The sequence below is a fragment of the Caretta caretta genome, chromosome 10 (assembly GCF_965140235.1).
Source record: "Caretta caretta isolate rCarCar2 chromosome 10, rCarCar1.hap1, whole genome shotgun sequence".
Classification (NCBI taxonomy): Eukaryota; Metazoa; Chordata; order Testudines; family Cheloniidae; genus Caretta; species Caretta caretta.
In genome coordinates, this window is record NC_134215.1 from 66,666,882 (window position 1) to 66,690,451 (window position 23,570).

General features: G+C 43.4%; 1 protein-coding gene across 3 annotated transcripts in view; it reads left to right on the top strand.

Annotated features, from left to right (window-relative positions):
- PDE8A (phosphodiesterase 8A) overlaps window positions 1-23,570 on the top strand; it is a 259,372-nt gene that overhangs the window by 136,395 nt on the left and 99,407 nt on the right. Inside the window, exon 1 of one of the 3 annotated variants that reach the window (XM_075133134.1) lies at window positions 19,428-19,451. The exons of the other annotated variants lie outside the window; for them this stretch is intronic. Coding sequence (XP_074989235.1) covers window positions 19,437-19,451 — 15 coding nt within the window. The 5' untranslated portion in view covers window positions 19,428-19,436. Of the gene's footprint in view, window positions 1-19,427; window positions 19,452-23,570 lie in introns of those variants that run through there. 3 annotated transcript variants of the gene reach the window in all.

Below are 23,570 nucleotides of genomic sequence, written 5' to 3' on the forward strand. Positions count from 1 at the left end.
TGTTCCATATGGCCGTCTTTGACACACCTCTGAATACAAAGTTCATAATAAACTGCACTCAAGCTGTGGTGATGACTGATGCCTTCTCCATTTCCCCAAGGAAGGACTTTTGTGCATACCTTTCCCTCATTCCCTCTGCTATCCTTGATCCTAAGAGTCTCTTATTGCCTGAGGCATATCTGACTCTTGTTGGAGGTGGCAGTGGCTAAATCCAACACTGAGGGTCTCATTGCATTTGCATCATACAGCTCCGGAGCACCTTTAGGCCCAGATCTTGGGAATTGTTTGCTTTCAGAATGGCTTCTGCAATAGCAGATCTGGTCAGAACATTTCCATCCAAATGAAATTTCAATGAATATAAGAAAAATAATTATGAACAATCTCCTGAAACCTTTTTCAAACTCCAGTAATGATCAAGAGGTGGTGGTGGTGGTAGCTGTGACATTCTGCACTGCAGAAGTATGTAGTATTCCGAGTCTTCCTCGATGTTCAGGAAAGATATAGAACTGTAAATGTTAAAGGTTTGTTGTCTGTTGCCCAGGTAGCTCCTTTCACTTGTTCCATACACAAACATCATAACTACCTTCTTCTCCTATCTCTGTCTGTCTTACTAACGTCATCCTTCAGAATTCATTTGGCTGCTAATTTATCTTGGCTTCTCATGAACATGAAGGTAGACTGGCTTCTGCTCAACCCTGAAAATCAGGTTAACGAAAGCGATCCCTTTCCTCTTCATGAAGAAGCCCCTAGTTTAATAGGATGTTAATGTAGAACTAATGAAGTTGATAAAAACGTCCTCTTAACCTCAGATTTCTTCCATGGAAGGTGTTTCTGGGAGTGAATGAGCTCAAGGCTCTAAGGTTAATTAACCCTACATTGAGGTTTTTTGAGGGTGGGGTGGTCACCCTACCTAAGAAAACTTCCTATTCTGCATAAACATGCTGTCTGAATTCCGCCTTATTTAATTAATCATCTTGTAAATTTTTGATCCTTTGGCTTTTTGACAGAGCAGTTGGAGGATCTTAAGAATAGAACTATGCAAAATTTTCATGCAAATAATTTTTTAACTGAAAAATGCAGATTTTGGTTGACTGAAACAGTTTGTGACTTTGGTCAAATAATAATTTTTTTAAATTGCTAATGTTGAAATTGTTTGCTTTGGCATTACTGAAATGAAACATTTACACTTAATTTCAGAAAGAGGTTTTGTTTAGAAATTTCCTTAAATGTTGTTTTTTAAAAAAAATAAATAAAAAAAACCCCTTAAATGAATTGTCGGTTTTTCCCCTGATTATATTGGTTGGGCCACTAAACCGAAAAACTTATTATTTGTACAGTTCTCCTTAGGAGGTGCAGAGCTAGTTTTTAAATCACTAGTCAGGGAGACTCGATTTAATCATGGTTTTCCACATAAAACTACATTCTTGTTGTTATAACCTTAATACATGTTCTTCTCAACTCAGAGATAGATGTAGGTTTCATTTTTAGAAGGTACACACTATATATTTTTAAACAGTGATTTATTTTGAAAACTTTTCAGATTAGTTTTACAGCTATATCAGAAAATGAATGATTGGTTATTTCATTTACCAAAGGTAATTGAAGCAGATATTTATGAAGTCATTGGGAGGTGAACTATCTCCAATTCAACAGGTTAATAATTAATATTTGGAGGATTTTCTTGCCATGCTGTATTAGGAGGAGAGCATCACCAGACAGACATTTAAATTGTTTTATTTAATTAAAACGACAACGTTAAGTATTTTGGATTTTTTTCTTCAACGGCAAACATATAATATTTTAACAAAAAAGCATATGTCCTTCGCTTCTTACATTTATCTCCAGACTTCTTCTCCTTGTCCAGATCTGTTCCGCCCCCAACAATCTCCTATTCATTGAACTTTTTGAAACTTTGCACTTTTAGAGAGAGGTAAGGTATTGACTCTGTGTACACAAATTTGCAGAGGGACAATAGAGTTGAGGTCTGTTGTGTCTCACCTCTATATAATTATTTATTTAAAACATTTTTGCTGTTAACAAGCATGTTACCTCTGGAGACACAAATCCACAGTTTGAGAACTGCGAAACTAAGCATCTCTGATGGTATCTTCTAGACTGAGCACTGAGTCCCAGTGGGTAGATAGAAAGATTAACCTAAATAATCTATACAGAAGCCCCTGGAACCCTATAAAACTGGGTCCCTAATCCATGAACTATTGCAACTTATTTACAAAACTTTTCTTAAACATTACATGAATATATTGTCTCATACTATAGAATTAGAATTTATAATCCCTATTCCATAATGAGATATCTTTGAGCTATAAAGTATCTTAATTAAAACTATGGTTTAGATAGGTTTTTTCCTCAAAAAGCATTTTATCAAAAAATCCAATTTAAATTAAAAAAATCAATTTTTTTAAATCATTGATTTTTATCTACCCTGAAACCGGTGCTAGGCATAAACCAACTAAGCAATTGCTTAGGTCCCCAAGCAGCTCAAGGGGGGCTCCCTATTCGCTTTTTATTATCAGCACTTGCCTATTTTAGATGGGGAGAGGGCAAATATTCCTGCTTAGGGTCTCCAATGGGCTAGCACCGGCTCTGGAGGTGCATCTAGCTTTGTTTCTTTTGACCCTGGTAGCTTGAGCTACTGTATCTCCAAAGAAGCTGTTTAAATGGCTGGCTGAATACCTTTCTCAGTGTTTCTCTATTGGTGCAGGACTGCAGCTTCAAAGTCATACTAATGCACACACTATCGGTGTAACATACAGTGGTATGCTGGCATCTGTTGCCAGCCTCAGACCTTTTTTTTTCATTCAGGAGATTAGCAGGGTAATAATATGGGGTTCCTAACACATCTTTACAAAGGGCTGCTACTTGTAATATAAGTTTGAAGTGTGAATCAACTTTTGTCTAAATGGTGTTTGAAAACTTCTTTCCGGGTTGAGTGTGCCCCAGCTCTCCTTCAAACTAGATAATTAATTTTTGTCTAGGTTGACTTTATACTCATTTATTGGTTTGTGATATTTTTACTCCTCATAGATTTCAAAACAAAAAGGTTGTAGCTTAGTTACCTCTTCAGTGTGGTAGTTTCTCACCATTTTGCTACTCTGTAATCTGATCGTTGCATTTGTTATTTTTACTCACTAGTCTTTTATACAGACACTCTTGGAATATTTTACTCTCCAGGAGTGGGGAATATGAGTACTGTTTCTTTAAAAATATAGCAGGAAGGCAGGTCAGAGAGGGGCTGTGGAAAGTTTTAAATAGAAGCTGTACAGTGAAGCAGAGCAATGGGTTGCCATAGGTTTAGGGATAATGGTATTATTCTGATAAAATCCCTTGCTCAGTGTGAAAGTCGTTTTCTGTGGTTCTTCACCATTGTCCTGCGACATGGTGTCAGAAGTCAACTCCTTTGAACCAGTATAAAGAGGAGGAAAAGCAAATGACAAACACCAATCCTCTGCAAGACATTTAGTTTGGGAAGCCCAAGACTGACATGAGCGGAAGGAGCTTTACCAGATTTTGAACGGCAATGACACTTACTCCAGAGAGCAGCAAAATACAGGTCAGCTTATTTATTCATGTGGTGAGGAATGAGGCTGAAAAGATTTATAAATCATTTGTCTTAAGGGAAGAGAAGACATCCTCCATGTGTGTGGCTCCTAGCTCTACCCGTTTTGCACTGCACCCACAGCATAAAGGCAGAAGGAAAGCTGCTTTAACAGGGAATTTCCTTGCATGGGGAAATCCCCAGATGTATATGGTCAGTATAGATGATTCTGTGTCATCCATTCCCACCTCTGGCTTCCTGTGGAAGTAATGTGCCAGAGGTGGGGGGAGGGGGAGAGAGAGATATAGCCAGAGCATGCTACATTGTGGTAATCTTGGGCCAATGCTCAGGGTAGTGCAAATTAGAGCAGCCCTATGGTTGCACTGGCCAAACTGGCTTTCCATTGCTTCTTGATCGAAGGGGTGGAAAGTTGGGGACTGTTCCCTCTTTCAGGCCTGCCAAGCAGATATGAGCCTATCTGGGTCTCTAACCCACAGTCTCTAACTTAACTGGCGCAGCAATATTCTTGTCACTGGGTGCAGCTAGTGGATTATGGCAAGTTCCACTCCATCCTGCCAGTACTATACTGACAACTTTTAGCCACAAGACCTTCTAGCATTGTTCGGGAAATCAATATAGGTTTCCCAGAAGTATGTTGCTTGAGAATACTTATTTTGTATTACTAAAATGATCACAGCAGCTCACGTTATCCATCTTTCCTAGCTGTCTCGTTTCCCCTGCCACTCTGAATGTGGTCTTCTTGAGACCCACCCTTTATGTGTGCAAAAATTCTGCCTCTTTATCTTTTTTTTTTTTTTTAAATTCCTAGTCAGAGGGGTTGGGGAACTCAGGTAATTAATTTGATTAATGGAAGGTGCTGTCTTTAGATCATTGCTTTAGATCCAGCTCAGTTTAGGAGTACATTATCGCCTGATTCGTATAGCATATGTGCAATAAATCAGACCAGTTCCTATAAGGCAGGTCATCCACCATCAGCATTAGCTCTGTTGAGTCTCCGCATAGAGGTCCATGGTTGACTGTCTGGGAACTGAGCAACCCTCTCATCTCTAGAGGTGGCCCCTATGGGGCTGGGTTGCGGCACATTGCCAGAGCAGTGCTGGGAAGCGTGCACTGCCAACACTCATACTGTACTGGCTGTGTGGATCAATAGAAAATGTCAGTCTCTCTTCTGTCAAACTGGAAATGTAAATGAGTACTTAATTTCCTTTAAATGAACAGAATATATCCATGTCTGAACATTAGATTCTGATGGAACGTTATCTATGAACATTTATGATGTCTATGTATTATTTGTAGTATACATAATCTATATATGATCTAGTTTTTCCCCCTTGACTCTACATTTGTACATCAAAAAAAAAAACCAAAAAAACCCCCAAAACTGAAAAGGCTGCACGAGCTGATAACTCTCTCTGGGAAGAAAGAAATCTGAATGGATTCCAAGAACAAGAGACCCTCCACCCAAAAAATGGATGAGAGGGAAGAGGTGGGCATGACCAACCCTTCTTCTCCTCATCACCCCTCCGGCAGCAATGTCAACATTTCACTCCTCCCCGTTTCGAATGAGATTTTAATGAATCAAAGCTATAGAGAAGAATTGAGCCAGAGCCAAGGCCAGGCTCTGGCTTGAATCCACTAGCTAAAAATGAGCAAAGCTTTTGAGTCTGACTGGAATCTCTCTTAAAAAAACAAACAAACAAAAATCCTTCCCAAAATTCTTTTTATTTTTTTTTTAACCATCCCTTTCTTTATTTCCAGTTTTTCTAGGCTTTCTTTCTCTCCTTTTCATTCTGATCCTTTTTTTCTTTTAGATGTTTTCAGTCAGTTGTGGAAAGTGTTCCTTTTTGTGGTGTTTTCCTTGAGACAATCAGGGGCAATGTTCTTGTGGCAGTGCCAGGTCTAATACCACAGGAAGAACTGTGTCCGCTGGAAATACCACAGAAAGTACAGAACCCGCAGTATTTTCTAAAAACACAAAATGGTTTTGAAAGCAAGTCGAATACTGCAAGGTCAGCTTAAATTAATATTTTGCTTTGTTTTGTCTGTTTGTTTGTTTGTTTTTGATGGGTGCTGGGGAATCTCAGTTACATTTTAACCAGATATTGCTGTTGTACCTTTTTATTTGCAAACACTTCTGTATGTTAGTGGAAATGTAGTTTGTGCATCATCTCATACTCCTTTAGTGACATATAGTTCAACCAATAACTGACAGGAGTCAATCGAACTTGAGCTTTTGTTGACACTGTGACTTCTCATTTTCGCAACTTATATATTCCAAAGGCATCTTATATCTATGTCTCTGGTCCTGCGTGTGAGGTAGTTGTACTAAAATAAATAGGGCTGCTCACATATGTAAGTGTTTGCAGGATCAGGGCCATCGAATATAATCAAGTATGCCAAGATCAGAATGGTTACAATAATCTTGAATGTTTTTCAGTGGGGTAATGAAGATGTACAGTAAATAAGAGAGCACTTATTCCAAATATGTATATAGTGTGGCTGTTTTTTTAACTTTCCTGGCCACTGTGATCAGAGTTCAGGAAAGACTGATTTTATACTTTTACCAATCCAGAGTATTTTGTTTTTGCTAAGACTATTAAAAAGCCATAAACAAGCCTATTGAGAACTAGAAACAGATTTCACCCCTCTTTTTAAATCACAAATAGAATAGATTGGAAGGCAAGTGGTAGAGTAATCAATCTTTGGAAACACTCTTATGTTTAAGGACCAATTTTCTTTTTGCCCAGTGATGATAGCCAGCTAAAGATATTATTAAGTAAATGATTTCCCAGTGACAATGAGTTAACAATGGCTGTTACACAAAGGATAACAGATGTCCCCTGGAGTGGATACACTCATGGGCCTGGGCTGACGTTGTAAACTATGAGTGTGGCTAAAGTGGTTTGTGAACAGCATCAGAACTGCCGTGGCCAGTGCTTGTTATTGGTGAGACAGGGTACACAAACTGAACTCTCAGACATCTAGCTTTGAATGCTCAACTTTAAAATTAACTTGAACCATTTAATTTTCACTGTAAATTTTACTACCTTTGCTGATGCCAACAACATGTTATTACTGGATTATATTTAATAGAGGTTTGAATTCTGCTCTTGTTAAGTGGTCAAATACTGTCATATCCACGGACATGGCATTAGATCTATCCTTTGTATTACAGCTTGGGAGAAATCTTTAAAGAAACAGGACCTCACTTTAGAATATGTACGGCCCTCCCACGCCCTTCCACTGAAAAACACACTCATGAAGGGGACATTTTTACAATTTACTGCATGCTGTTTCTAAGGCATCATTCCCTTAGGGGAGAGGTTTGTAGCCATATTGAAAGGATAGAGGCCAAAATAACAATTGCATAAATGTCCCAAGACTTGGGGAAATCTGGATCCATCCTCCCTGTGGTTGGGACATCTGTGCAGAGAACTAATCCCCCTGCTCCTCTCCTTAAATTTGACAGGATGGCTCTCTCAGGCTGGGCTCCCATTGGCTCTCTGGAATTTGCTGGTGGATCGCTAGCCCTCCCCAGGGACATCCGTTATGGACTGGAAGTCATTGCTGCTCTTTCTGTCAATGGCCTCTGATGGGAACTGCACCCAGAATAGTGCAGATTTCCCAGGGAGCAGTGACACGTTAAGTGGCTGTTCCCTGGCTCTGACGGTCTAGCCCATCAGTCCCGCCCAGACCCCACAGGAGTCCACCGTGCTATGTTCTCACAAAGGACCCTCTGCAGGCATGGGGACTGTGCTCACTAGCTATATCTGGCCAGTATTTGTACTCATTTGATCCTGTGCTCCTTGGCGGAAGGGATGATTAGTCTCTTTAATATTTTATTAAAACCCCATTTAGCTGTCATGTATTTTCTCCACATTTTCATTCCCATAATCACTGATTAGCAAGACGCGTGTACAAGCAGCTTCTTCCTTTCTAATTAGCTTATTCCTAATGCTGGTTGATTCACTGTCATAATCCAGTTTTATGTGACCTCGCAGTCTGCTCTCTCTCTCTTTTGCCCAGCTGCTACATTGTGACCACTCCAGACAAAAAACATGAATAATGCTGTTCGCAAAACTGCATTTATTATAGATTTCAAGTTGACCTCATGTCTGCAATAAGTAACCCCCTCCCCTCCTTCTTCCCAAGGCACAGAAAATAAGACATTCTCCACTCCACCCTGCCTACCCCACCCCTCAGAGAGTCTGAGAAAACAGGCCCTGCAACCTGCCCTGAGGGTCAACGAAACAGGTTCTGCTGGACAAATTAAACCGAATGGCAGAGGTTTTCAGAATCCATATGCTAGGGAGCAGAGACAGTCTGAATGTGTGAAAATAGGCCATGCATTTCTGATGCAGCTTTCTTCAGATACCCAGGGTTTATAGATAATTATTGCTGTTTATGATTTTCTAAATAAATCCATAAACAGTGAGGCAAAGTTAGCTAAGTGAAATCAGGTTATCATGTGGCAATTTGTGAAAGTGCTAGGCAGTGAAAAAAGACCCAGTGTGCTAAGTCACAGCTTAGTCTGACTTCATAGTGGTTATTTACCACTGTGACACCACAAGTACTTTGTGCCACCAGAGCAAAGCTCCCTTTGTCTCAGTGACTTGAATCGAGGGCCCCCAGAACAAATGTGATCTAGATATGGAGAAAACTGGAAAGCTGTAGCATTCAGCCAGACTGGAATTTCATGTTTAACCTAAACAGAGAGAGTTCTCAATCTAGATCCATTTTCTATTATTAGCCTCAAATCTTTTAGGATTTCAGTGTAGTCCACAGCATCCAAGATACAAGGTGAAAATGTTGTTGCTTGTGTTTAATTCTTCCATAACAAATCCCAGCATTCATATCTTTCAAGGAGGAAAAAACACAACCCTTTGCTTTGGTAGGTTGCAGAAAATATTTTTTATTGAAAATTTAGTTATAATGATAGGAGCAATGTTTCGTTCACATTATCCTGTGTTCATTCCTGTTAAAGAAAAAGACCAAAGAGTCAATTGAAGAGCTATGAAACATTTCTGTGATTGTGGAGCCTGGGGACTGTACAAATATCAATAATAATGTATAGGCTGTTAAAAATGATTTATAATGTATTAAAAGTTTTAAGGTAGAGATGTAAGCTTTACACCAGTTTGGGTATATACGCGAAATGGTATTGTTTGTTATTCCCAGAGGCAGAGATGCTGTTTAGCTCTCAAGCAGAGGGATTATAAATAGAGGGCCAAATCATGCTGAAAGGAACAGAAAATGGGGGCAGTTATATAGCTATCGTGTCAGTGGCAGTCTGCTGCCGATCAGACAGGGGGAATCCCCGGTAAACTCTGTCTGGCTTTGCAAACAGTCAGACCCCACCTGTGCACTTCTAACCTCTGCCCTGCCCTGTGGCACTTCTCTTGTCTCATCAGAACTCCCCTGATTGCAGGCGTTCCCTCTGCAATATGGGGAGTGGGGGCATGGGGACATGCATGGAGCGGGAGTTAGGACTACTCCTAAGTTGTGGTAATGTAATGCACCATGCTAAATAATGGAAGTCTTACAAGTCTCTGTGGATGGATAACTAAAATGCTTTGTAAGTCACAACAGGCTTTGAAGGGAGCATGCCGTGAAGGCCAGCTCTTCCTGATTCTTCAAGCTGACTACATTCTCCTCAGTATGCGCTGGTGAGCTCCACAGCCATCAGGGATTGGGGGCAAAGGTGACTGTCGATGTTATAGAATAACTTTAAGGACCACCCCATGGGTAGTCAGAAACTCTTGGCAGTCCTGTGAGCGGAAAGCCTGCAGGCTACTCAGCTGGACCACTACTAGCTACAGGTCCAGCCTGGACTTTCATCCATCCTTCTGTCCAGCTCTCATCTGCCCCAGGTGGGTGCTGACTGCAGTAGGGCAGAGAGGGAGTATGGGAACAAAAGGGAGCAAAGAGTGGAAATGAAGAACTATGAGGAATGAATAAGTGAGGCAGAGAGCCTCAGGGGGAGATAAGAAGGTGAGAGCAAGGGAGGGAAGATGAAAGGAGGAAGAAGATTGAAGCACGAGGCAGGAAAAGGGAGAAAAGGTCAGAGGCAGTGAGGAAAAGAGGAAACTTAAGTATAGACCACAATGAGAGGGAGGAGTGGTCATTCTGATTTCACTCCTTGGGCCTGCTAAAAAAGTCCTCTCTGACCCCCATCAAAACAGCTCCCAATGATCTGCTCCCAATGAACCGAGGACAAAAATGAGCACAAGATATCTGCCTTCTCACTTTGACTATTCCACTCCCTCTGTCTCAGTATGTGCAGGGGTGTGAGGGCTGCCAAGACAGTCAGCATTCCATGGCCGCATACTTCCTTTTTCTTTCTTAAAGAACCAACCTCTCACCTCGTGACAGTGCTTTAGGATTTCTCATGTGTCAGTTTCCTGTGTTCTACAATTTAAAAATGGTCAAATCCTTTGGATTAAAGCTTAGGTTGTTTGTTTTTTCATAAAATGGAAATGATAGGTGTGGCTTAGGTTGCTGAAAAATGATCCGGGGGACTATATATGTGTCAAATATATAGTCTGTAGAGCATCACGCTCAGTAAACAAGCACATACGTACAAAAGGCCACGCTCATCCCTGCTGTGACCCCCTTGAGTGCACTGGAGTTAGGTGTGAATTGGATCCAAAGAACTTGCTTTTCAAATATTGAAACTGGTTTCCATGGCTTTAAAAGATTTTGCAAGAGGTTTTAGAGTCCATAGGCATTAGAAAGTTCGCAACCTCCCTGTATGCTTATGTCAGTTTCCTCCCATTTGTCTTTTGGCCTTGGGAAAGGTTCTGGCAGCATGGACTTTGCTGGGATTGCTATTGGCTCTTCTCCTTACCCTGGCTGGCTCTGGAGAATTCCCCCTCCTTCCCCCATATTTCAACACACTGGTTTCCCATTGTCAGTGGGGCTTGCAGGACCATGGCTCTGACTGACGACCTTTCATCATTAACTTTTCAAAGCTGGACCCCACAGCACATGCCTGTGTCTCCCATGGGCTTGTCTTGACCTCAGAATACACGGTTGTTCTTATTTCTGATACCTTATTAGCTCTGCAGCCTCCAGGGAAAGGACTCCACGTGCACGTCTTGAAAATGTGACCCTTCGAACACCAAACCTTCATGTTAGTTAGTTAGTTAAAGAGGTGTAACCTCCACTATGCTCAGTGCCTGGGCACTTGAGTGCCTTTTGCCAATTAAAACTACCACTGTGTTTAACAAAAAAGTCTTTCAAAATAAAATCCAATAACAAACTGCCCCTTGCTTCCTGCTCATTAAAAATAATCTAATAGTCCATTGAAAGCTTGGCTAAACAATAACATAATCTATGTAAAACTGCAACGTGGCGCTCTGTCCATACTTTGCCAGAGACTATTAATTGGGTGTCTGTTTCTGACCAGTGAGGAAGTAGGAGAGTCCTGTATGGCGTTATCTGTATGGCCTGCTGTTTGTATCACACAATCAGGTTTTCTTTAGATTCTAGAGACTTCAGTGTTTAACTTATGCTGCAGTAAAGGGAATTTCATCCTCCACTGTAAATTAGTTTCCAGCACTAAACTAGGAACACACTTTCTGTAGGGACACAGTATTTGGACTGTATGCTGCTGACCTGGGGAACAGTTCCTCGTTTTAAATACTACTAATAATAATTAATAATGCAAGAGGGTAAAGATAACCAGCTTTGAGTCAACTTGATTAAAGTGAATAGAGATACGGAGTTATTCAGACCCAAGAAAGGGTGAAAAAGCAGCACAAACTGTACCTAAGCCTCTGAGTTATCTCTCCTCTGCTGGCAAGGAATCTTTAACCCTTTAGCAGATTTAGCAGAAAATCAGTTTTCAGGTGGGACAAAATCAAGAGGAAGGTAAGCCCTTTGGGGCTGTCTAGGTGGATTGGGTGGGGAGGGAAGCATTTAAAGGGCTAATAGGGAGAGTTCCGCTGTGGTAGATTGGATGCTGAGTGAAACTTCTCCAAAGCTAGAGTGGGAGAAAAGAAGCAATGGGTCTGGGGGACCTTGTTTTTAATGGCTTGGGGTCAGAGTGCTGCTAGGACTAGAGGAGTTTAAAGCAACACAAACTATACACACATAAGAGTGCAATGGCCTACAGGAGAGACATTAGTGGATTTGGAGAATCAAAAGAGAGAATATTAATTTTTATTATTATTTGTGTTGCAGTAGCGCTTGGGGGCCCCTACCAACATCAGAGCCCCATTGTGCTAGGTGTTGCACATACACATAGGCCTGGTCTACACTACGAGTTTAGGTCGAATTTAGCAGCGTTCTCTCGATTTAACCCCGCACCCGTCCACACGACAAAGCCCTTTTTTTCGACTTAAAGGACTCTTAAAATCGATGTCTTTACTCCACCACTGACGAGGGGATTAGTGCTGAAATCGGCCTTGCCGGGTCGAATTTGGGGTACTGTGGACGCAATTCGACAGTATTGGCCTCCGGGAGCTATCCCAGAGTGCTCTATTGTGACCGCTCTGGACAGCACTCTCAACTCAGATGCACTGGCCAGGTAGACAGGAAAAGGCCTGCAAACTTTTGAATCTCATTTCCTGTCTGGCCAGCATGGCAAGCTCACCAGCACAGGTCACCGTGCAGAGCTCATCATCACAGGAGACCATGCAGTCCCAGAATCACTGAAGAGCTCCAGCATGGACTGAACGGGAGGTACGGGATCTGATCGCTGCATGGGGAGACGAATCCGTGCTGGCAGAACTCCATTCAAAAAGATGAAATGCCAAAATATTTGAAAAAATCTCCAATGGCATGAAGGACAGAGGCTATAACAGGGACCCGCAGCAGTGCTGCATGAAAATTAAGGAGCTCAGGCAAGCCTACCAAAAAAAAAAAAAAAAAAGCCAAAAAGCCGCTTCTATGATGAGCTGCATGTCATTCTAGGGGGTGCAGCCACCACTACCCCAACCCTGTGCTTTGACTCCGTCCAAGGAGTGGGAGGCAACATGGAAGCGGGTTTTGGGGGCAAGGAAGATGATGATAGCTCACATCAAGGAAGTGGAGAAACCGGTTTCCCCAACAGCCAGGATCTGTTTATCATCCTGGACCTGGACCCAGTACCCCCCGAACCCACCCAAGGTGGGCTCCCGGACCCTGAAGGCGGAGAAGGGACCTCTGGTGAGTGTACCTTTGTAAATCTTATACATGGTTTAAAAGCAAGCATGTTTAATGATTAATTTGCCCTGGCATTTGCGGCCAGTACAGCTACTGGAAAAGTCTGTTAATGTGTCTGGGGATGGAGCGGAAATCCTCCAGGGACATCTCCATAAAGCTCTCCTGGATGTACTCCCAAAGCCTTTGCAAAAGGTTTCTGGGGAGGGCAGCCTTATTCTGTCCTCCATGATAGGACACTTTTTACCACGCCAGGCCAGGAGCACATAGTCGGGAAGCATTGCAGAACGAAGCATTGCAGCGTATGGTCCCGGTGTTTGCTGGCATTCAAACAACATCTGTTCTTTATCTCTCTGTGTTACCCTCAGGAGAGTGATATCATTCATGGTCCCCTGGTTGAAATAGGGTGGTTTTAGTAAGCAGACATTCAGAGGTGTCCGTTCCTGCTGGGCTGTTTGCCTGCGGCTGAACAGAAATCTTCCCCGCTGTTAGCCACACGGGGAGGGGAAGGGGTGAAGCCATCATCCCAGGGAATTGTGTGTGTGCGCGTGGGGGGGAGTATTTGGGTTTCTGCTGCACGTGAACCCGGAAACTGCAGCCCCTCCTTTTAAATTGCCAACCCATTTTTAATGGCTAACCCAACGGCTACTTTGTATAGGAAATGATGGCGCTGCTGTTTGAAACCATTCCCACATGTTATGAAGGTTAAAGAAGCCAAAAGACTGGCTTACCATGGCTGCCTGCAAGCCAAATTCTGCTGCCTGGCCTTGCGTGAGTGATCTCTCACACCAAACCAGCATACCCTCAATAAGAGGCAAAATGCAACCTTGTAATGAAAGCACCTGTGCTATGTAATGTTAACAGTAAGGTTTACCGTGAAAGAGTGTACCCATTGTTCTATAAAATGTGTCTTTTTAACTACCACTCTCCCTTTCTTTTCCCTCCACCAACTGCATATGTTTCTCCTTCCCAGGGCAAAGGAGATTAGAAGGCGAAAAAAATGCACTCGTGATGAAATGTTCTCTGACCTCATGCTGTCCTCCCACACTGACAGAGCACAGTAAAATACGTGGAGGCAGACAATCTCAGAGTGCAGGAAAACACAATATGATTGTGCGGAGAGGTGGCGGGCTGAAGATGGAAGGTGGCGTCAGCTTGCTGAAAAAAGGCAGGAGTCAGTGCTCGGGCTGCTGGAGGATCAAACTCATATGCTCCACTGTAAGGTTGAGCTGCAGGAAAGGCAGCAGGAGCACAGACCGCCGCTACAGCCCCTGTGTAACCAACCACCCTCCTCCCCAAGTTCCATAGCCTCCTCACCCAGACGCCCAAGAACGCAGTGTGGGGGCCTCTGGCCACCCAGCCACTCCACCCCAGAGCAACAGAAGGCTGGCATTCAATAAGTTTTAAAGTTTTAAAGTGCTGTCTGGCCTTGTCCTTTCCTCCTCCACCACCCCTACCGGGCTACGTTGGCAGTTATCCCCCTATTTGTGTGATGAATAAATAAAGAATGCATGAATGTGAAGCAACAATGACTTTGTTGCCTCTGCAAGCAGTGATTGAAGGGGGGAGGGGAGGGTGCTTAGCTAACAGGAAAGTAGAGTGAAACCGGCAGGGAGGGGAGTTTCCATCAAGGAGAAACAAACAGAACTTTCACACCATAGCCTGGCCATTCCTGAAACTGGTTTTCAAAGCTTCTCTGATGCACACCATGCCCTCCTGTGCTCTTCTAACCGCCCTGGTGTCTGGCTGCATGTAATCAGCGGCCAGGTGATTTGCCTCAACCTCCTACCCCACCATAAACGTGTCTCCCTTACTCTCACAGATATTGTGGAGCGCACAGCAAGCAGGAATAACAATGGGAATATTGGTTTTGCTGAGGTCTAACCGAATCAGTAAACTGCGCAGCGTGCTTTTAAGCGCCCAAATGCACATTCTATCACCATTCTGCACTTGCTCAGCCTATAGTTGAACAGCTCCTGTCTATTGTCCAGGGTTCCTGGGTACGGCTTCATGAGCCTAGGCATCTGCCAGCACCTCGGTCCCCAAGGATAACTATAGGCATTTCAACATCCCCAACAGGTTATTTTCTGGTCTGGAAAGTAAGTCCCTTGCTGCAGCTGTTCAAACAGATGAGAGATCCTGAAGATGCAAGTGTCATGTACCTTTCCCGGCCATCCCACGTTGATGTTAGTGAAACGTCCCTTGTGATCCACCAGTGCTTGCAGCACCATTGAAAAGTACCCCTTGCGGTTTATGTACTCGCCAGCTTGGTGCTCCGGTGCCAAGATAGGGATATGGGTTCCGTCTATCGCTCCACCACAGTTAGGGAATCCCATTGCAGCAAAGCCATCCACTATGACCTGCACATTTTCCAGAGTCACTACCCTTGATATCAGTAGCTCAGTGATCGCGTTGGCTACTTGGATCACAGCAGCCCCCAAAGTAGATTTGCCCACTCCAAATTGATTCCCGACTGACCGGTAGCTGTCTGGCATTGCAAGCTTCCACAGGGCTATTGCCACTCACTTCTGAACTGTGAGGGCTGCTCTCATCTTGGTATTCTTGTGCTTCAGGGCAGGGGAAAGCAAGTCACAAAGTTCCATGAAATTGTCCTTACGCATGTGAAAGTTTCGTAGCCACTAGGAATCGTCCCAGACCTGCAACACTATGCGGTCCCACCAGTCTGTGCTTGTTTCCTGGGCCCAGAATTGGCGTTCCACGCCATGAACCTGCCCAATTGACACCATGATGTGCACATTGCAAGGGCCTGTACTTTGTGAGAAGTCTATGTCCACGTCCTCATCACTCTCGTCACCGCGCTGCAGTTGCCTCCTCCTCGCCTGGTTTCACTTTTCTTGCAGGTTATGGTTCTGCATATCCTGCTGGATAATGCACGCAGTGTTTATAATGCTCATAATTGCTGCGGTGATCTGAGTGGGCTCCATGTTCCCAGTGCTATGGCATCTGCACTGAAAAAAGGCATGAAACGATTGTCTGCCGTTGCTCTGATGGAGGGAGGAGTGACTGACAACATGGCTTACAGGGTTGGCTTACAGTGAATTAAAATCAAGATAGGGGGTGGCTTTGCGTCAAGGAGAAACAGAATGGCCCCCTCAAGGATAGAACTCAAAACCCTAGGTTTAGCAGGCCGTTGATTTCACGGAGGAAGGGAGGAGAAAATGAATACAAAACAACTCTGGTCTGTTTCTTGTTTTGATCCACTTCATCTATCTTTATACATCTTGCTGGCAGCAGACGGTGCATTACGACTGCTGACCATCGTCATCTTCAGGGTGCTCGGCAGAAGACGGTGCAGTATGACTGCTGGCCATCGTCGTCTCCTGGCTTCTCATTAGAAGATGGTGCAGTAGGACTGCTGGCAGGACTGAATCGCCATGAGACGAAACTTAAAAGGGAAATGACCTGGTTGAGTCACTCCCATGTTTGCCAAGGCGCCCCTGACCGACCTCACCGAGGTTGGTTAAAAGAGCACCCTGGAGTATGTCAACGATGGCTACCAGTCATACTGCACTGTCTGCTGCCAAAAGACAATGCAATACCGCATCTGCCAGCACCCAGGAGACATACGGTGACAGTGAGCTGAGCGGGCTCCATGCTTGCCGTGGTATAGCGTGTGCACGGGTAACCCAGGAAAAAAGGCATGAAACGATTGTCTGCCATTGCTTTCACGGAGAAAGGGAGGGAAGGGGGTGCCTGATGATATGTACCCAGAACCACCCGTGATAATGTTTTTGCCCCATCAGGCATTGGGATTTCTACCCAGAATTTAAATGGGTGGCGGAGACTGCGGGAACTGTGGGATAGCTACCCACAGTGCAACGCTCCGGAAGTCGGCGGTTGCCTCGGTACTGTGGATGCACTCCGCCGACTAAATGCACTTAGAGAATTTCTGTGGGAACACACACAATTGACAGTATAAAAACGCTTTCTACAAAACCGACTTCTGTAAATTTGATCTAATTTCGTAGTGTAGACATAGCCTATATAGTAAGAAACAGCTCCTTCCCTGAAGATCTTACAACCTAGATATATACAAGACAGACGAAGGGTATATGACAAAGAAGAAGAAGGTTGAGAAGTGAGTCACAGAGATTTAGTACCTCAGTCAGAGTCCCACTGGGAGTTTGTGACAGAGTCTGGAATTGAACCCACGTGTAGTGCGTCCCAGTTCAAGATTTTCTTGAAGTACAGTTTCTGAGGAACCAATAATTTCGTTTAGAAAGGATTCCTTTTCCTTCATTCCTAGCCTGAGGTGCTAAGAGCTGGCTGTAGTATTAGGGTGGTGCATAAGATATCTTGTCTTCATTTAGCCATAATTTAAATATGCTATGCAAGGCATAATGTGCACTGAGGGGTTTTTCACCCTTCTCTGAAATGTCAGGTATTTGCTACCACTGGAGACAGGATACCTGACTAGATGGAGCTCTGCTTGGCTGTGGTATGATCATGCACATGTTCCAAACGTGAGGGTGCATGACAAAAAAAATGTCCACAATCTTAATTGTCCATATTCTCCTCAGCAAAGCACTGTTATCGGTAGTTCCACTACTTCAACTTATTGCACTAAAATGTTGATTATTAATTCATATGAATGTTTGTTTATATCTGTGCTTAGTAAAAACCAAATGTTTCAGTGCTTTTCTATGTTGATAATAAATGAATGCCTTTGATGTGGTAACACTGTGATAAGGTTAATGTAATTATATTTATACAGTTACAAAGAAAGAATTGCATGGATGGGTATCGTTGCCAAATGTATTGCTTCATTTTCTTAGTCATTTTATAGTCTGGGTAATAACGCTCAGAAAGACACAAGAAAATAACATTCAAGGTAAAGAGTGATTTTTTTCATAATTAAAGTTAAATTAAATTTAATGGAAAACACCTTTAAAATCCCAAATCACAAACTAAATTGGGAACTACATGTAGGCTGAAGGTCAGAAATGTATTTGGATTTTAAAGTATTTGAAAATCAGTTCCTTTTCCCCTTACCTGCCAAAAGTCCAAGTTCTCTTGCACAAGAGGAGATCACAAATCCCTGAACCGGAGCAGAGAGTTGCATGGCCCTGTGTAGGTGACACGTCCAAAGAGGGTTGCTAGATAAACGACAGTGTTTTTTTAAAAAAAGACCAAAATTTTCAAAACTGGATGCCCACAGGAAAGCTCCTAATTGCATATTTAGTTGCATAGGTACACATTTTTAAAGCACACTAAGTCAAGACTTTCCCTGGGACTTAGGCTGCTGAGTGAATTAGGTGCTTTTGAAAATGGGACTAAGGCACTTTTCTGAAAATTTTACCCATAAATAATTTGGTCTGATTTTCAGAGGTGCTGAGTACCCACATTCCCACTGACATCAATGGAAACCTGGGTACTTATCACCTTTGAAAATCAACTCACTCTTAGTTGAGTGCCTAAATATGGATTTTGGAGCCTAACTTTGGGCACTTGGGTTTGAAATGTTATATAATACTCACTTGCTAGTTATAAACAGGAAGCTTTCCGTGGTAAATGAAAGGCCCAAAGTCATCAACTTCTGCAGAATCTAAATCCCATGATGCAGCACCGTGAAAAGCGACCAGATTCTTGTCCACTTTCACTGCAGCTGTTGAGTACCCCGGAGACAGGGACATTTACAAGGATCACAACAATTTTAGTCTGTTGTGTGGGTGAGCAGCAAACAGTAGGTGCACAACATCTTTGAAAATCAAGCTTTAATTGTGCACGTTGGGTACCCAAACACCAAGGGACCAAGAATTAAAGGTCATCTTCAAAAATGTGTCCCCTAATGCCTAACTAATCACTTCCGTTCTTCTAAGCCACTGGTGGGCAAACTTTTTGGGCCAAGGACCACATCTGGGTTGCGCAACTGTATGGAGGGCCAGGTAGGGAAGGCTGTGCCTCACCAAACAGCCTGGCCCCCACCCCGTATACACCCCTTCCCACTTCCCGCCCCCCCCCCCTCAGAACCCCCAACCCATCCAATGCTCCTTGTCCCCGGCCCGGCCCAACCTTCCCAGGACCCTGGTCCCTAACCACCCCCAAGGATCCCACCCCCTATCCAACGCCCCCCGCTCCCTGTCCCTCGACTGCCACGACCCCTATCCACACCCCCGCCCCTAACCGCCACCCAGGACCCCACCCCCTGTCCAGCTCCCCCTGTTCCCTGATTCCAACCGCCCCCTGTCCCCTGACTGCCCTTCGGGGCCCCCTTACCATACCAGAGCCAACTACACTGCCGCACTGCCCGACAGGAGCAGTGGGCCAGAGCGCTTCCCGCTTGGTGGTGTGATTGCAGGGAAGGGGGAACAGTGGGGGAGGGACGGGGGCTAGCCTCCCTGGCGGGAGCTCAGGGGCTAAGCAGGACAGTCCTGGAGGCTGGTTGGGGCCCGCGGGCCATAGTTTGCCCACCTCTGTTCTAAGCTCACCTTTCAGTATAGCCCTGAACTCTGCATTTGTTAGGGAAAGAGAATTAGAAAAAGCAGAACTGTAAAAACTCAGTTCTGTAAAAACTGTAGGTGATTTGTCCTTTCCCTACATTTTTGCACATACAACTCTGAGACCATAGTGCCGGCTGACACTTGTCTACTATTTTACTGAAAATCAACCCCCCCCCCCACACCTTGTGATTGCAAACTCTTTGCTTTTCTGTACAGAATGCAGACGTGTGAGAGAGGAGAGAAACTACAGTACCATGCTGTGCTTCAAGGTATGCACCTTTTCTGGGGAAAGTAGTCACTTTTTTCAAGGCCCAAAACTCACATGTAGACTTTTGAGACTGCCTTTCAGTCCAGGCATGTTTGTAATTATTTTTAATGTATTAAAGGCCTAAAGAGCCAAAGTCAATAACTTTTATGACCTGTTTAATGCCAAACATGAAACCAGAAGACTTGATTCTTCAATCACTCTTGCATTTGTTTTGATTCTGAGTTAGGAATCGTAGAATAAGAAAGTTAAACTGCACATTAGTTTTGATATCCTGACTTCTAGATTTTTTTATTAAATACTTTTTTTAGTGTACTAATACTTTTTCATGAAGTCTATCCGGCTACCCCACTGGCTAATTATAGAAAAGAAGAAGCTGAAGACACACACTCATGCAAAGGAAAAACAAAATGGGCTTTTTTTGCTTCTTTATGATATATAAAGAAGATCTGAAAGTTTTTCCCCTCTTTTTTTAATACCTTCTCTCCCCAGACAAGAGTTATTTTTTCAAATTAGAAATTCACATTTGGATTGCCACTGGGGACTCCATGCTAGGAGTGGTTTTATCCACCCTAGACAATTTTTTTTTCTGATTTTTTTTCCCCAGTGATGCTATTATTGGTGCAGTTCCACTGGTGGTAGGAATGCTAGACAAACTTGACAGTGGTGAGGCAGCTAGTGTGCTGAGTCCCCTGCCTATCATACTGACCGGTATCTTCCCATTGTTTTCTTGTATCCCCATCTGTCTTTCTCCATCTCTTGTCTTACGCTTAGTTTAGAAGCTTTGTGGGCAGGAATCATCTTTTTATTTGTACAACGCCTACCTCAGTCGGGTCCTGGTCCGTGGCAGGTGCTGTTAGGTGCTACTGCAATACAAATAATAAATAATAATAATAATAAATACCAGTGGTGTGCGAGCTGGTGTGGACAAGGTGCTCAGAGGAAGTCTACATGCTATGGTGATACGAAAGCCAGTGGCTGCTGACTCTAGGAGAGCTAGTGTTCCCAGTGTTGATACCAATGATGTGGTTGCACTATATTTTCAGAGTAAAGCCGCCTGTGGACAAGGCATTAGATGACAGGAGCACTAGTGGAATGATGACATCACAAGAGAGAAGTGACAAAGCTGGACAGCTAAGGAATGGAGGGATTTTTAGATAGATTGTTTAAAACACTTTGGTTTTGTTGTATTTTTGTTAACACGCATTTAACTTCAGTGTCCAATTAACAGTTTGGAGAGCAAACTTCTTTGTTATCATTTTAATTGCCCCATCCTTTCAATTAAGGTTAAACATTCAATTACATATGCTTTGAAACTTCTAGTAAAATGAGGGAAGACCAGGTTTGACATTCCTGATATTTGAAAAAACCTACCAGGTCTTCTTTATATATTGGAAACAGGAATAAAGAGCACAATACCAATCTTGGAAAATCCTTTGCTGATTACCATTAAGACAGAATCTTCTTCTGGATCTTCTGTGTTAACTGTCTCTTTGGGGCTTGATCTTGTGATCCTTACTTGTAGTTTCAGTGGGACTACTTGGGTGAATAAGGATTGCAGGACTGTAGACTGCAGAATCATTGTGACAGGGACTGGGTTTTCTGTAGTTTGTACACAGCATCAGCACTTAACAAATGAATATGTTACAAGAGTAATGAATAATAATAGTCACCTTGTTCAGGTCATCTTTCCTGTATGTGTTTTACGTTGTACCAGACCAGTCAATTTTCTCATCAGTTACCAGCTAGCTGATAGTAATGATTAAATAGTAATGATTAAAATAGTAATGATTAAAAACTGTCCAATCATCATGCAGTTACAAGTTTGGTTTCCACCCTTCTCCCCTCCACACAAACCATTGTTTAATTGAGTAAGTACTTTTTCAGGTCAACAGACTTCATTGATTTATTTCATGCAAGTTCATTTTTAACTGTCTGCATTATTACTATGGCAACAAAAATATAAACAGTATAAATGAGCAATAACCATAAGGAATTGTTACAGAGAACACATTTTGACTCTGTGTAAGTTTGTTGTTGAAACAAAAGAAAGGGAGGGATTCCTTCTTTCACAGAACAATGTCCAGGAAGAGATATACCGTACGAGCAAGAGGATGGGTCACCTCAGTGGCAGCCTTAGTCTCATGTATCCTGTGTAAAAGCATTGGGGCCTTGCAAAGAACTATGCAAAATTTTGGAATAAAGACCCAGAAGTGATCAGAATTAGCCTCTTTTGTAGTCTGAGCTTCTTTGCCCAACAAGCAGCCTTTCACTAGGAATTGTTTGTCTTCTGTGAAATTTTTGCTGGAATTTAACTCCCTAATTCTGTTTACCTGATTAATTTCCCTCGCTGCTCCACTGCCCTGAGAGATTCAGTGCCCCAGTAGCTTTTTCAAGCTCTCATTCTGAGGTTGTTACACTCCTCCAACCAAGACCAGAAACAATACAATGAGACTAATCACAGTCAAACCATACAGTTCACTACTGGTGAACTCTCTAATACCCACACATTCACAATCAATCCACAGAGTAAGCACTTTGGGGCAGGGACTTTCATTTATACAGTGTACAGTTTGTACAGTGCCTCACACAATGGGACCTCAACCTGTTTGGCCTCTGCAATATAAATGTTAAATAATAAGAGTTTAAAAAAGAACACCTTATGGAGTGAGTGCTAGAGGAGCCAACTAGGGGGGGCGCTTTTCTTGACCTGCTGCTCACAAACCGGGTAGAATTAGTGGGGGAAGCAAAAGTGGATGGGAATTTGGGAGACAGTGACCATGAGTTGGTTGAGTTCAGGATCCTGACGCAGGGAAGAAACCTAAGCAGCAGGATACGGACCCTGGACTTCAGGAAAGCAGACTTCGACTCCCTCAGGGAACGGATGGCCAGGATCCCCTGGGGGACTAACATGAAGGGGAAAGGAGTCCAGGAGAGCTGGCTGTATTTCAAGGAATCCCTGTTGAGGTTACAGGGACAAACCATCCCGATGAGTCGAAAGAATAGTAAATATGGCAGGCGACCAGCTTGGCTTAATGGTGAAATCCTAGCGGATCTTAAACATAAAAAAGAAGCTTACAAGAAGTGGAAGGTTGGACATATGACCAGGGAAGAGTATAAAAATATTGCTCGGGCATGTAGGAATGATATCAGGAGGGCCAAATCGCACCTGGAGCTGCAGCTAGCAAGAGATGTCAAGAGTATCAAGAAGGGTTTCTTCAGGTATGTTGGCAACAAGAAGAAAGCCAAGGAAAATGTGGGCCCCTTACTGAATGAGGGAGGCAACCTAGTGACAGAGGATGTGGAAAAAGCTAATGTACTCAATGCTTTTTTTGCCTCTGTCTTCTCCCAGGTCAGCTCCCAGACTGCTGCGCTGGGCATCACAAAATGGGGAAGAGATGGCCAGCCCTCTGTGGAGATAGAGGTGGTTAGGGACTATTTAGAAAAGCTGGACATGCACAAGTCCATGGGGCCGGACGAGTTGCATCCGAGAGTGCTGAAGGAATTGGCGGCTGTGATTGCAGAGCCATTGGCCATTATCTTTGAAAACTCGTGGTGAACGGGGGAAGTCCCGGATGACTGGAAAAAGGCTAATGTAGTGCCAATCTTTAAAAAATGGAAGAAGGAGGATCCTGGGAACTACAGGCCAGTCAGCCTCACCTCAGTCCCTGGAAAAATCATGGAGCAGGTCCTCAAAGAATCAATCCTGAAGCACTTGTATGAGAGGAAAGTGATCAGGAACAGCCAGCATGGATTCACCAAGGGAAGGTCATGCCTGAGTAATCTAATTGCCTTTTATGATGAGATTACTGGTTCTGTGGATGAAGGGAAAGCAGTGGATGTATTGTTTCTTGACTTTAGCAAAGCTTTTGACACGGTCTCCCACAGTATTCTTGTCAGCAAGTTAAGGAAGTATGGGCTGGATGAATGCACTATAAGGTGGGTAGAAAGCTGGCTAGATTGTCGGGCTCAACGGATAGTGATCAATGGCTCCATGTCTAGTTGGCAGCCGGTGTCAAGTGGAGTGCCCCAGGGGTCGGTCCTGGGGCCGGTTTTGTTCAATATCTTCATAAATGATCTGGAGGATGGTGTAGATTGCACTCTCAGCAAATTTGCGGATGAT